This window comes from Pipistrellus hanaki (genome assembly GCF_964339955.1).
Source record: "Pipistrellus hanaki genome assembly, chromosome: 5".
NCBI classification, from domain to species: domain Eukaryota; kingdom Metazoa; phylum Chordata; class Mammalia; order Chiroptera; family Vespertilionidae; genus Pipistrellus; species Pipistrellus hanaki.
Window position 1 is genome coordinate 50,876,330 of NC_140507.1, and position 13,355 is coordinate 50,889,684.

At 38.3% G+C, this 13,355-nt stretch overlaps 2 protein-coding genes across 6 annotated transcripts in view; one reads left to right on the plus strand and one right to left on the minus strand.

The window, feature by feature from the left end:
- Window positions 1-13,355, minus strand: part of LRBA (LPS responsive beige-like anchor protein) — a 514,593-nt gene that overhangs the window by 433,514 nt on the left and 67,724 nt on the right. For all 5 annotated transcript variants that reach the window (XM_084884876.1, XM_084884872.1, XM_084884875.1 and 2 more), the window contains exons 14-18: window positions 12,580-12,748; window positions 10,009-10,088; window positions 8,648-8,710; window positions 7,013-7,110; window positions 21-113 (exon numbers count right to left, since the gene is read on the minus strand). In XM_084884876.1, coding sequence (XP_084741002.1) covers window positions 21-113; window positions 7,013-7,110; window positions 8,648-8,710; window positions 10,009-10,088; window positions 12,580-12,748 — 503 coding nt within the window. The remainder of the gene's footprint in view (window positions 1-20; window positions 114-7,012; window positions 7,111-8,647; window positions 8,711-10,008; window positions 10,089-12,579; window positions 12,749-13,355) is intronic.
- LOC311622485 (transmembrane protein 33-like) lies at window positions 3,103-4,393 on the plus strand. Its single transcript, XM_084883696.1, has one exon. It carries the CDS (start codon window positions 3,141-3,143, stop codon window positions 3,882-3,884), a length of 744 nt encoding a protein of 247 aa, XP_084739822.1. The 5' UTR covers window positions 3,103-3,140; the 3' UTR covers window positions 3,885-4,393.

The following is a 13,355-nucleotide window of genomic DNA, read 5'->3' on the forward strand; positions in this document are numbered from 1 at the left end:
TAGATTTCATACATACTCACTTTGGGGCCAGATGTTTTAAAAAATAGCCTATTGCCTTGAGAGCTTGCACTCTGATTCCTTCACTTGTTGATGCCAAAAGTTTATAGATTACGCTGAATGAATCAAAATTAAGAAAAAAATTACTCTGAGGATAATATTCAAGAGATTTAAAATATATATGTATAATATATATGTGTAAATTTTTTCATACTCAGTATTATAAATCTAACTTCAAGATACAGGTGAATTTCATATACATTTGTAACATTTTAAAACACTATCACTTTACTAGAGGCCTGGTGCACAGATTTGTGCATGGGTGGGGTCCCTCAGCCTGGCCTGCACCCTCTCGCAATCCAGGATCATTCAGAGCACATGTGTCAAACACAAGGCCCGCGGGCCAAATCCAGCCCGCCAGGCCTTGAATTGTGGCCCGCACTGCGCTGTCATCACTGCACTCCGCTGTCAGTTTATGACATTGTCAGTTTATGACTGTTCAGTAAACCATTCGGCCCGCAATTTAGGCTGGATTTTAGATTTTGGCCCCTTCTCTGATTGAGTTCGACACCCCTAATTCAGAGGATGATCGCACTGCAGTCCGACATCCCCCCAAAGGATGTAACAGTGCCAAAGCCGCAGGCAGTCGGGGAGGAGCCCCCGTTGGGACAGGCACAGCTCTGCTGCCACCGCCTCTGCTGCCACCGCCACTGCTACCACTCGGTAGAACTGCCACGGAGGTAGGAGAGGCTCCTGCTGCCGCAGCTGTGCTGGCTAGCCATGAGCCCAACTTCTGACTGAGTGGTGCTTCCACTGTGGGAAATGCAACTGACCACCAGGGGGCAGCTCCTGCATTGCGCATCTGCACCTTGGTGGTCAGTGCATGTCACAGTGACCGATCAACGGGTCATTCTGGTCATTCAGTCGTAATGGTAGCTTAGGCTTTTATATATGTAGATTGTCTTTTTAAAAAATGACTTTAGCCCTAACCAGTTTGGCTTAGAGGTTAAAGTGTCCACCTGCGAACTAAGGGGTCCAGGATTCAATTCCCGGTCAAGGTCATGTACCTCAGTAGCAGGTTCCCCAGTCCTGGTAGAGGTGTGTGCAAAAAGCAACCAATTGATGTCTCTCTCACACATCTGTGTTTCTGATTCTTTCTTACTCTGCCTTTCTTTCTCTCTCTCTCCTTCTCCTTTTACCCCTCCTCCCTCCCTTCTGCTCTCTAGAAATCATTGGAAAAAATATCCTTGGGTGAGGATTTTTTAAAAACACACTTTAAATATAAAGGCACACATACATTAAAAGTAAGTGAATGGAGGAAAAATATATCATGCTAACACTAATCAAAAGAAAGCAAAAATAACTATATTGTTTTCAGACAGAGCAGACTTCATAGTAAGGAAAGTTATCAGGGATAAAGAAAGGAATTACATAATGATAAACATGGCAATCCTCCAAAGAAGAAATAATAGTCCTTAGCATGTGTGTGCCTAACAATAAAGTGTAAATGTATATGAAGAGAAATAGATGAATTCACTATCATAGTTAGAGACTTCAATATCCCTTTATCAGAAATGGACAGCAGGCAGAAAATCAGTAAGGACATAGATGAATTCAACAATACCATCACTCAATTGGATATAACTGCTATGCAAGTATATACTAAAAAAGAAAAATGAGCGAAAATCAGTAATTCACCCTTGGAAACGAGAAAAAGTTATCAAAATTGAATCCAAAGTAAATAGAAGTAAATAATTAGCAATGAAATACAAATCTACAAAATTGAAAATAGTATAAAACAATAGAGATAATCAACAAAACCAAAAGCTGGTTCTTTAAAGAAAATCAATAAGCTTTTAGCTCACCTAAGGAAAATAAAGAGAGGACCCAATTTACTAATACCAGAAATGAAAGAGGAGATAATACTACAGATCTAATGGGCATATAAAGGGTAATAAAAATATTATGAACAACTCTATGCCCACAGAGTCTATAACCTAGATGAAAGAGATCAATTCCCTGAAAGACACAATCTGCCAAAACCCACAGAAGGAAAAAAATTTGATGATCTGAATAGGCTTATATTCTACTAAAGACATTAAAAATAATAATTATAATAGTCCAAAATGGAAAGAACGGAGCCAGATGGATTCACTGGTGAGTTCTACTGAACCAATTCTCTATAATAATCACAGAAAACTTCCTAACCCTGTCTCCGAGGCACCCATACCAGAAAAAGACATTCCAGGAAAATGACAACCAAGATTTTTTTTTTAAGTCTCAAAAAAAGTATTAAAAGAATTTATATCACGACCAAGTGAGATTTTGCCCAGATATGCAAAGCTAGTTCAACATTTGAAAATTAATTAATGTAATCCACCACATGAACAGATAAGAAAAATTACTGATCATAGACTATAAAGAAAATCATGGATAAGAACACTTAATATTCTCAAGAGCTCAGTTCTTCCAAATTGATCTATGGATTCAATGTAGTTCCAATCAAAATCATGGTAAGTTATTTCATGGATATAGACAAACGATTCTGAATTTTATATGGGCAGCAAAAGCCCAGAGTAGCCAACAGACTTAAAATAGAAGAAAATTATAAGACCAATGCTACCTGACTTCAAGACTTACTATAAAACTACAGTAATCAGGACAGTCTAGCATTGACCCTGCCCACACACCCACAAAAATATACAAATAGATCAAGCAACAAAATAGAAAGCCAAGAAAGAAACCCACATAAATATAGTCAGCCAATTTTGGCAAGAGAGCAGCAAAGGCAATGCAACAAAAAGCAAAGATACTCTTCAACAAATGATGAAAAAACTGGATAGCCATTTGCAAATAAATGAAACCAGATACAGACTGTACCCTTCATAAAATTAACTCAAAATGGACCTAAATGTAAAATGCAAAATTTATAAAACTCCTAGAAGACAACACAGGAGAAAACTGATATGATCTTGGGAATTGTGATACTTTTTTAGATACGACACCAAAGAATGATCCAACAAGAAATAAAGTGGACTTAATTAAAATTAAGCCGCGCCGGTGGCGTTAGGTCAGCCCGGTGGGGCCTTGCTCCGAAGCTCCGCCTTCGCTCAGCGTCCCGGACACCCGTGTTTGTGCCCTCCATGGCGGATACGACCCCGAACGGCCCCCAAGGGGCGGGCGCTGTGCAATTCATGATGACCAATAAACTGGACACAGCAATGTGGCTTTCTCGCCTGTTCACAGTGTACTATTCTGCTTTGTTTGTTCTGCCTCTTCTTGGGTTGCATGAAGCAGCAAGCTTTTATCAACGCGCTTTGCTGGCAAATGCTCTTACCAGTGCTCTGAGGCTGCACCAAAGATTACCGCACTTCCAGTTAAGCAGAGCATTCCTGGCCCAAGCTTTGCTAGAAGACAGCTGCCACTACCTGCTATATTCACTCATCTTTGTCAATTCCTACCCTGTTACAATGAGTATTTTCCCAGTCTTGTTATTCTCTTTGCTTCATGCTGCCACATACACAAAAAAGGTTCTTGATGCAAAGGGTTCAAATAGTATACCTCTGCTGAGATCCCTCTTGGACAAATTAAGCGCCAATCAACAGAATATTCTGAAATTCATTGCTTGTAATGAAATACTCTTGATGCCTGCTACAGTTTTTATGCTTTTTAGCGGTCAAGGAAGTTTGCTCCAGCCTTTTATATACTATAGATTTCTTACTCTCCAATATTCTTCTCAAAGAAATCCATATTGTCGGACCTTGTTTAATGAATTGAGGATTATTGTTGAACATCTAATAATGAAACCCGCTTGCCCTCTGTTTGTGAGAAGACTTTGTCTCCAGAGCATCGCCTTTATAAGCAGATTGGCACCAACAGTTGCGTAGTTTAATGTCCAGCTAAGTTATATATGATATAAGTAAGCATTATTAGCAACTGGTACTTCTGCCAGGGGTTGTGAATTCCAGGTGTGAAACTGACCTCAATCCAACTTACATAATTTACATAAATGCATCTTAACGGAAAAATATTTCCCTGGCATGTTAAATCAAGCCTTTATAAAACAAAAAGTTTCCAAGAAAATTCTGTGTTGTGTTGTTAATGGTTAAGGAAGTTTGTATTTTGTAATAAATGTATCTCTTTTTTTTAGATGCTACTGTGCCTTTATCATGTACATTTATTTCTCTTGTAAAAATAGTTCTAAAATTTATTTCAATCTAATTGGTGATCTGAATTTATTTATATCTGGCATTAGTTCTTTATGGTAAATTTACATATGTGAATTCAGTATATTTTGAGACAGTATTCTTTTGCCATTATGAATTTTGGTTGATGATTTTAACTGAAGCATTTCCCACTGTATTTGGTTTCAAATTGTTATTAAATTGATTTTGTGCTGCTTTAAAAAAAAAAAAAATTTAAAAACTACTGCCAGAAACAACATCAAGAAAATTATAAGACCAAGAAAAAAATATTTGCAAAAGACACATCTGATAAAGGACTTATTCTAAATATACAAAGAACTCTTAAAACTCAACAGTAAGAAAACAAACAAGCTGATTTAAAAATAGGCCAAATAACTTAATAGATACTTCACCAAAAAAGATATACAGATGACAAATAAGCATATGAAAATGCAAATCATATGTCATCAGGAAAAGGTACCCAAATAAAGGATTTGTAATAAACAATTAATGGGTGAAACTTATTATAACTAGATCATTAAATTAGTTACTGTAACTGATCATCCAGCAAAATAGTTGTTAAACTTCTGTGGCCCAAAACCTTCTCATGAAACAAAAGTATTGTTTTGCTGGTGACTGTTATGCACTGAGTGTGTGCCCACCCCTTATTGATGTTAAAGTCCTTAAGACCCAGTGTTGTATTTGGAGATGGGTCAATTAAGACTAAATGAAATCCCATGAGTGGGTCCCTGATTCCATACACGGACACATAAAGAAAAGGTTACATGAACATATAAGTGAGAAGGTGACGATCTGCAATCCAAAGGCAGAGCCCTCACTAGATATCAACCCTACTACCTCCTTGACCTTGGACTTCCGGACTCTAGAGCTGTGAGAAAAAAAACTTCTGTTGTTTAAGTCACCTGGTCTATAATATTTTGTTATGGCAGCCCAAGTAGACTAAGAAAAATGAGGATTGAGGGTGAAGATAGTGTTACTATAAGTAGACTAGAGGCCCAGTGCACAAATTTGTGCATGGCGGGGGGCAGGGGGATGTCACTCAGCCCAGTCTGCACACTCTCCAATCTGGGACCCCTTGAGGGAAGTCCAACTGCTCATTTGGGATCGGGCCTAAACAGTCAGACCTCTCTCTCACAATCCAGGACTGCTGGCTCCCAACCACTTGCTTGCCTGCCTGCCTTCCTGATTGCCCCTAACCACTTGGCCTGCCAGCCTAATCACCCCCTAACCACTTCCCTGCCAATGTGATTGATGCCTAACTGCTCCCCTGAAAGCCTGATTGCCCCTAACTGCCCTCCCCTGCAAGCCCAGTCATGCCAAAGTACCCTCCCCAGCCTGCCTGGTCACCCCTAAATGCTTTCCCCTACTGGCCTGGTCCCTCCAACTGCCCTCCCCTTCAGGCCTGATCATCCACAACTGCCCTCCCCTCTTGGCCATCTTGTTTCCACATGGAGGCAGCCATCTTTGACTACATGGGGGCAGCCAGCTTGCATGTTAGAGTGATAATCAATTTGCATATTACCTCTATTATATAGGATGACAAAGATCTTCTGTTAGACCACAGTTGAAAACTACTATCCTAAAGCCTGAAGATAATGCTACTAAAGAATTTGATCTTACAATCCTATATAATAAGTTAATATGTTAAAGTGTCCGGTCATTCAGCCATCCAGTCAATCAATCAAAGTGTAATATGCTAATGATATGCTAAGGCCACTCAACTGCTCACTATGACATGCACTGACCACCAGGGGGAAGACAATAGACCAGTTGCTATGAGGTGCACTGATCACCAGGGGGCAGACAGTCTGACTGGTAGGTTAGCTTGCTGCTGGGGTCCAGCCAATCGTGACTGAGAGAGACGGGATGGACACACCCTGGAGCCCTTCCACAGTCCCTTCTCGACTGGCCAACCTCCCGCACACCTCCCTGACCCATATCGTGCACCGGTGGGGTCCCTCAGCCTGGCCTGCACCCTCTCACAATCCAGGACCCCTCGGGGGATGTTGGAGAGCTCGTTTCAGCTGGTGGCAGAACAACTGGTCGCTATGACATGGACTGACCACCAGGGGACAGATGCTCAATGCAGGAGCTGCCTCCTGGTGGTCAGTGTGCTCCCAGAGAGGAGCGCTGTTCAGCCAGAAGCCGGGCTCACGGCTGACAAGCACAGCGGTGATGGCAGGATCCTCTCCTGCCTCCATAGCAGCGCTAAGGATGTCCACCTGACAGCTTAGCAGTCGGACACCCCCAAGGGTTCCTGGACTGTGAAAGGGCACAGGCTAGCCTGAGGGAACCCCGCCCGCCCCTCCAAGTGCACAAATTTCATACACCAGGCCTCTAGTAGCTATATAACAACACTAATTATACAAAATAATAGAGTGATTTGCATAATCTCTCCTCAAAAATTAGGCCCAGCTGGTGTGGCTCAGTAGTTGAGCATCAACCTATGAACTAGGAGGTTACAGTTCAATTCCCAGTCAGGGCACATGCCCAGGTTGTGGGCTAGATCCCCAATATGGGGGTGCAGGAACTAGCTTATCAATTATTTTTTCTCATCGTTGATGTTTCTATCTCTCTGTCCCTTTCTCTTCCTCTCTGAAATCAATAAAAATATTTTTTTAAATTTAAATAGTAACAAAGCATGTACAATTAAAGATTTCTTCAAAAAGCAACACAGAAAATAAAAAGTTCCTATATCTTAACTCATTTTAAAACATAAAATCCAGTAATACTTTTCATATCTAAGACTATCCTCTCCCAACTAATCTCTGATAATAAATATTAAAAATCTTGATATATTAAACTCTTACCGTAACCCATTCCTTTGGTCAAAAGCAGGTATCATAGAGTTAGGATGTTCTGACATTAAAGCAACAAGCAGCTGTAGGACATCCATTAGATTGTCATCCTGAAATAATTTTAGAAAAAAAAAATTTAATAAAGAAAAAACTTATTTCAACAATGAATACTTCTAAAACAATAGAAATTTCAATTTAAAAAACAATAGGTAGACATACATCCAATATATACTTGTTTTTAAAAAACTGGTTCTTTACATGTAAATACATATTCATCTATATAACTAAAAGTAAAAAAACAAATACTCAAATAATTTCTTAATCTATACTAACAAAAGGGCAATATGCTAATTAGACTGAACATCTTCAGAACGACCTTCCGGATGTCCTTCCGGACAAAGCCGTGGCTGCCAGGGCCAAGGCAAGGCGCCAGGCTGGGTGAGCAGGGCCTCCGTGTGGCCGGGGATCAATGGTGAGTCCCCGCCTGGTAGGAAGGGCCTCCCTCTACTCTGCCACTGATCACAAAGCCCAGGCCTGGTGGGCAGGGCCTCCGTGTGGGCGGGGATCAATGGTGAGCCCCTGCCCGGTAGAAGAGCCTCCCTCTGCTCTGCAACTGATCCCTGAGGGCTCAATGGTTAGCTCATTCACCAAAGGGTCACAGGTTTGATTCCTAGTGAAGGGCAAGTATCTGGGTTGCAGGTTCAATGCTTGGCCCCAATAAGGGCAAGGGCAGGAGGTAACCAATCAATGTATCTCTCTCACACAGGTTTCTCTCTCTCTCTCTCTCTCTCTCTCTCTCTCTCTCTCTCTCTCTCATCCACTTCCCTCCCCCACTTCCTTCCTTCTTAAAAAATAAAATAAAAAATCAATGGAAAAAATATCCTCGGGTGAGGATTAACCAAAAATAGTAATGGAAGCCGAAACCGGTTTGGCTCAGTGGGTAGAGCGTCGGCCTGCGGACTGAAGGGTCCCGGGTTCGATTCCGGTCAAGGGCATGTACATTGGTTGCGTGCACATCCCCAATAGGGGGTGTGCAGGAAGCAGCTGATCGATGATTCTCTCTCATCGATGCTTCTAACTCTCTATCCCTCCCTCTATCTCTCTGTAAAAAATCAATAAAATGTATATTTTTTTAAAAATAGTAATGGAAAAAAAGATATATCAACCTCCTTTTCAATCACATAATTTTAAACACCATTACAAATGAGTTGTTTAACTTAACAGTATTTGAACATGCAAAATCAATAGGAAGACTGTGCTATGAATTTAAAAATCCAACCACTTTTAGTCATTTCACATCAACATTGATAGGCTGCCTTCTGCATCCCCCTTCTGAGAATTGAGCCCACAACCTGGGCATGTGAATCGATCTGGTGACCTCCTGGGGCACGGATCAATGTTCAACCACTGAGCCACACTGGTCAGGCTCTAACTTTAACACTTTTAAAGTCTTTCATGATATTTCTTAGCTCTCTTGAGGTAATAAAGGCTATTTATATGAAGGTTGCTAACATTTAGTTTCAAGATATATTTATTCCCCATTATAAGTATGTCACTAATTAAAGATTTAACTTTTTTACTTTAAAAAAAAGCCTGTAGTACAGCTTCAAAAAATAAAAATCCCAAAATATAAAATTCAAATGTTACCTCATGCATAGTGAGTAAGTAATTAAGAATGGCCTGTAGTTCATCTTCCTTTACTCCAGAATCCTTTAGAAACATAATTATAAGTATCTTAAATTTGCATATAAAAATTTTGATGGAAATTTTACATATAGATTTGTCAACATAGTCAGCTGCTATAGATATAAAAAGATAATGTAATATAGAATCTAAATTTAAAATATAAACTGACAGATGCACTAAAGAAGTGCAATATTCAAGACTGTAGGTCAGAAGAGGTCTGACATCAGTATTTGCTTTCCACACCTTATATAATATGATAACCTATATGAGAATCCTCAAGTAAGCTAGAAATACTTATTAATGATAAATAAAAGTGTATTATCCATACCCATCAGTCCTCTAAATACAAAAGATAAGTTTGCTATTTTTTTTTTTTCTATTAAATTTGGAGAGTGAAAGAAACCGTTTCTATCTCTCTCTCAAGAAAGAAACCGTTTCTAAAATTACCAAGTTAAAATGTTAGGCACTGAAAATGGAGTAGTAATTTCACTGGTAAAAACATTGGACTTTTAAATGAATACAGTATGAAAAATTTTAACCTAGTCTATAAATTATAAATCATAAAACTAACCTGCAATCTAAATAAGAAAATTAGGTAACAAGCAAAAACACACTAGGAAAGAAAAAAAAAGTCAATTTAAGGGATAAATTTTTTAATAAATAATGTATCTGATTCTGCAATATATGCTAAAAGTTAAATCATCTTACCACGATATTATGTGACAGCTAATAAAGCATTAAATTGTAAAGAACAAGAAATAAAATGAAATAGGAAAATATTGAATAAAAAATTAGCAACAAATACATTTATATATTGCTGTCTTATAAAACCAAAACACCTTCCTTAAAAATACTACTAAATATCACTATAAAATAAAATTGGTCAAAATATAATCATTTCTAAAGGCTGACACACCTCCCTGGCATATTTATATAGGAAAGTTATTTCTGAAAATCTGAATGTCAGTTATAAGGAACTCCCTAAAAATAAAACCTCCTTGTGTAGCTTTGTTGATTGCTGCAGTAAGCAGTACCAGAGAGAGACTAGAAACAGTAAATATTTGCTAAATGAATGAATACACTTGAACTCCTACAAAAATTCATATACCATATATTACAATTATCTATATCGGATTCTGCAATATATCCCTATATCCCCAAGAAAGATGAACAAAAAACAAACATAGAAACAAATATTTTTTCAAAGTATTTTCCAATGTGTAACCCTAATAACAAAGCAAATAAACCAAGAGTGTATTTTATCTAAAGTATGTTAAAATACAGACAAGCTATAATGCTATAGGATAAGAAAGTGAACTCACCCTCATCACTAACTGCTTAATGAACATCAATAAGAATGCTCTTAGAGAAAGTATTTCTTTTGAATTAGGTCGTGGTCCATCTTTAAAAAAGAAAAAAGAAAAAAAAAGAATACACACACATTTAGTGTTTCAAATACCTCAAAGCTAAAATTCACATTTCCAATAATGTTTCCACTTATTATAAAAAAAATAAATAAAGGTCAGTCTCCTAAAAGAAAGACAAGCATTCAATCTCATATGCAACTGTATATATAATACTCCAAATGAACAAATTGGGTTACACTGAAACTAGCATGAAGTTTGTTTTTAAATAATGTCAAAGGAATTTCAAAACATAAAAATGAGGTAATAAAACTTGTATTCAATAATAATGTGCATTTATATTTTGTTTTAAAAGACTCAGAATGATACTATAACAACATAAGTTTAACACACACACCAAAAAAAAGGTAAAACCCAAACTTTTATGTGAATTTAGTATGGAAAAAACTTTTTCTCTACTGTTAGCACTGTTGTAAACTAATACAAAAATCTCAAGGAGTATAACTCAGTATCATTCAGGAAGAAGTTAAACATTATGTTGGCCACCTCTGACATCTCTTCTTGAGCAAGTCCTTGGTCACACATGGCTCACATTAAAGTCAATTTTCATGTCTCAAACATATAATTCCCAGAAAGCTTTTGAAACCAAATACCCATTGTTCTGAGATCCTAAGTGAGTACCTGTTTTCTGCAATTTTTTCCCCACTAATCATTACTTACAACTAGTTCCTAGACCACCAAAGCATAGGACCACCATGACCTTGAACAGGTCAATTAAAAGAGGAAGATAATTATTTAAAATTTTTTCCACATGACAATTCCCAAAGAATAGGTTACAGAGTTACAATAGAATCATAAAGTTTGTCCAGCTCTCTCACTTGCAGTTTAAGACGTTCCCAAGGTCACTGATCAGTTATAAAATCAAGGCCAGAACTTTATACTAATGCCCAGGACAGTATAAGATACATCTACAGCACTACGAAAGAGTCAGCAGGAAATTATGGCCGAGTTCTAGATCTACCACAACCTTGCCAGCTCAAAGAGATCATGTTACTTCTGTATGTCCTTACAGGCAGAATATTATCTGAGAGTAATTAAGTTTATTTTGAAAGGGGTTTATTTAAAAAAATAAAAAATTAAAAAAGCACTGTAGCCCTGGCCAGTGTGGCTCAGTTGGTTGGAATGCTGTCCCACGCACCAGAAGGCCTCGGGTTCAATTCTTGATCAGGGCACATGCCTACATTGTGGGTTCCATCCCCAGTGGGGTGCAGGAGGCAGCCATTGAGTATATCTCTCTCACATTAATGTTCTCTCTCTCTCTCTTTCCCTCTCTCTCTCTTTCTCTCTCTCTCTCTCTCTTTCTTTCTTCCCCTCTACCCCCCCCCCACTACTTCCCTCCCTCCCTAAAATCAAATTTTTCAAAAACAGACATTTTTAAAGTACTATACAAATCTGAAGCCTCATCTTCGTAAATCACTGAACAGCCAAAGCCTTTGAATACAATCAGAATGTATGTTGTCTGACTCCCCAGCATCCATTTCCCAATTTCAAGCAACAGAACATGAGTTTTATCAAGGGACTGACCCTGTCCTCACTCTGAGATAATGTGTTTCAGAGGCAGGAAGGGCCTCAATGTCTGGAGCAATCTGATGAATAACTGCTACACAGATGGGCACACAATGCAATCAGAGCCAATGAGAAACAAAGACAATGAAAGCGACTTTTGCTGGCAATGCTCAATGCAGGTGGATGCTCTTTTGCTGGACTTGGACTTGTGAGGATGTGAAGGTGAAGTGGCTACTTGGTACTACCAAAGGAGAGAATACATGAAAAGTGCCAACAGAGAACTGGGTCCCAGGGCCATACTCTGAACCCCACTGCCAAGTTTTACTGAAAATGCCTGTTTATATGTGATTATTAACTCCCTATTATGATGTAAGCTGGTTTAAAGGAGGTTTTGCAATACTTAAAAACAAAAGAGCCACCAATTGTCAAAATTTTTATTTTGAACCCTTCCATGAACTCCTGACATGATGAGTTCTTATTCTTCCAGTAATTAAGTCTCTTGCTTATGCAGAAAAATAATTACTGAAATGTTGTGAATTCATTACACTATTTATTAGAAGCAGATATTCCCTACTTCTGCAAGAAATCTCCATCCCCCCCCCAAAAAAAAAATACTGTTTTCAATTATCTCATTGTGACAATTGGCACCAGCATCAATACCAGTTGCTAATATAGACTTTCTTCTCATTTCAGTGAATTAAAACTATCATTCTAGTCATAGCTGCTCCCCAGACAACACCAACAAAAGTAGCATTTTTTTCTAAAAATAGAAGTTATTAACCTGTGGTAACCACAATTTAGGACAAACTATCAATATAATCAACAGACTAAAAGAAAATTTTACCATGATGAAATTTAGAAAAATTTCCAGAGTACTGGAACATTATTGGTTAAAAAAGAAAAGAAAATCCTGATTTGTCATGTACTAGTATACAGCATAATACACTGACAGAGCTGCTATACCTAATCCTTTTGGGATGATGCCACTTCGATCCTGAGGATTCACTGCCCAGTAATAGTACTTCAGTGTATGCATGATGAGGAGCACTGTTCCAACTCTCCGGATGGTATTGTATATGTTGACAGTACCGATGAATTCAGTGGACAGGTAAGTATAGAGTGTCAGCTGAACCTAGAGCATGAAAATGAAGAGCTTAAATCAAAGGAGCAAACCAGCATTTTACCCATTTCCAGTTACTGCCCTCAGGCTGCTTTACTTAAACTGTATTGTTCCAAAAAGCAAGATGCTGAGCTTGGTAATAACTTCCATGTCAATAAATGTAACACATATCCACTGATATACACACACAAGCACACAACAGTAGAATTATAAACACTCCAACTATATCAAATTTCTGCCGTATTATGAAAAAAAAAAAACTGATTCTTAACAATCAGCAATTATTCATGAGGATGTGTAACTTCTTTATAATAAAATTACTACTTATGCTATGCATAGTGGTTTTATTTATTTATTTTTTTAATATATTTTATTGATTTTTTTTTTTTACAGAGAGGAAGGGAGAAGATAGAGAGCTAGAAACGTCGAAGAGATGAGAGAGAAACATTGACCAGCTGCCTCTTGCACACCTCCCACCGGGGATGTGCCCGCAACCAAGGTACATGCCCTTGACCGGAATCGAACCCGGGACCTTTCAGTCCGCAGGCCGACGCTCTACCACTGAGCCAAACCGGTTTCGGCTATGCATAGTGGTTTTAAAATCTAGAGATTTTCTTTG

Excerpts from the sequence above, each read along its gene's own strand:
- LOC311622485 (XM_084883696.1), top strand. The coding sequence starts at position 3,141 with ATGGCGGATACGACCCCGAACGGCCCCCAAGGGGCGGGCGCTGTGCAA.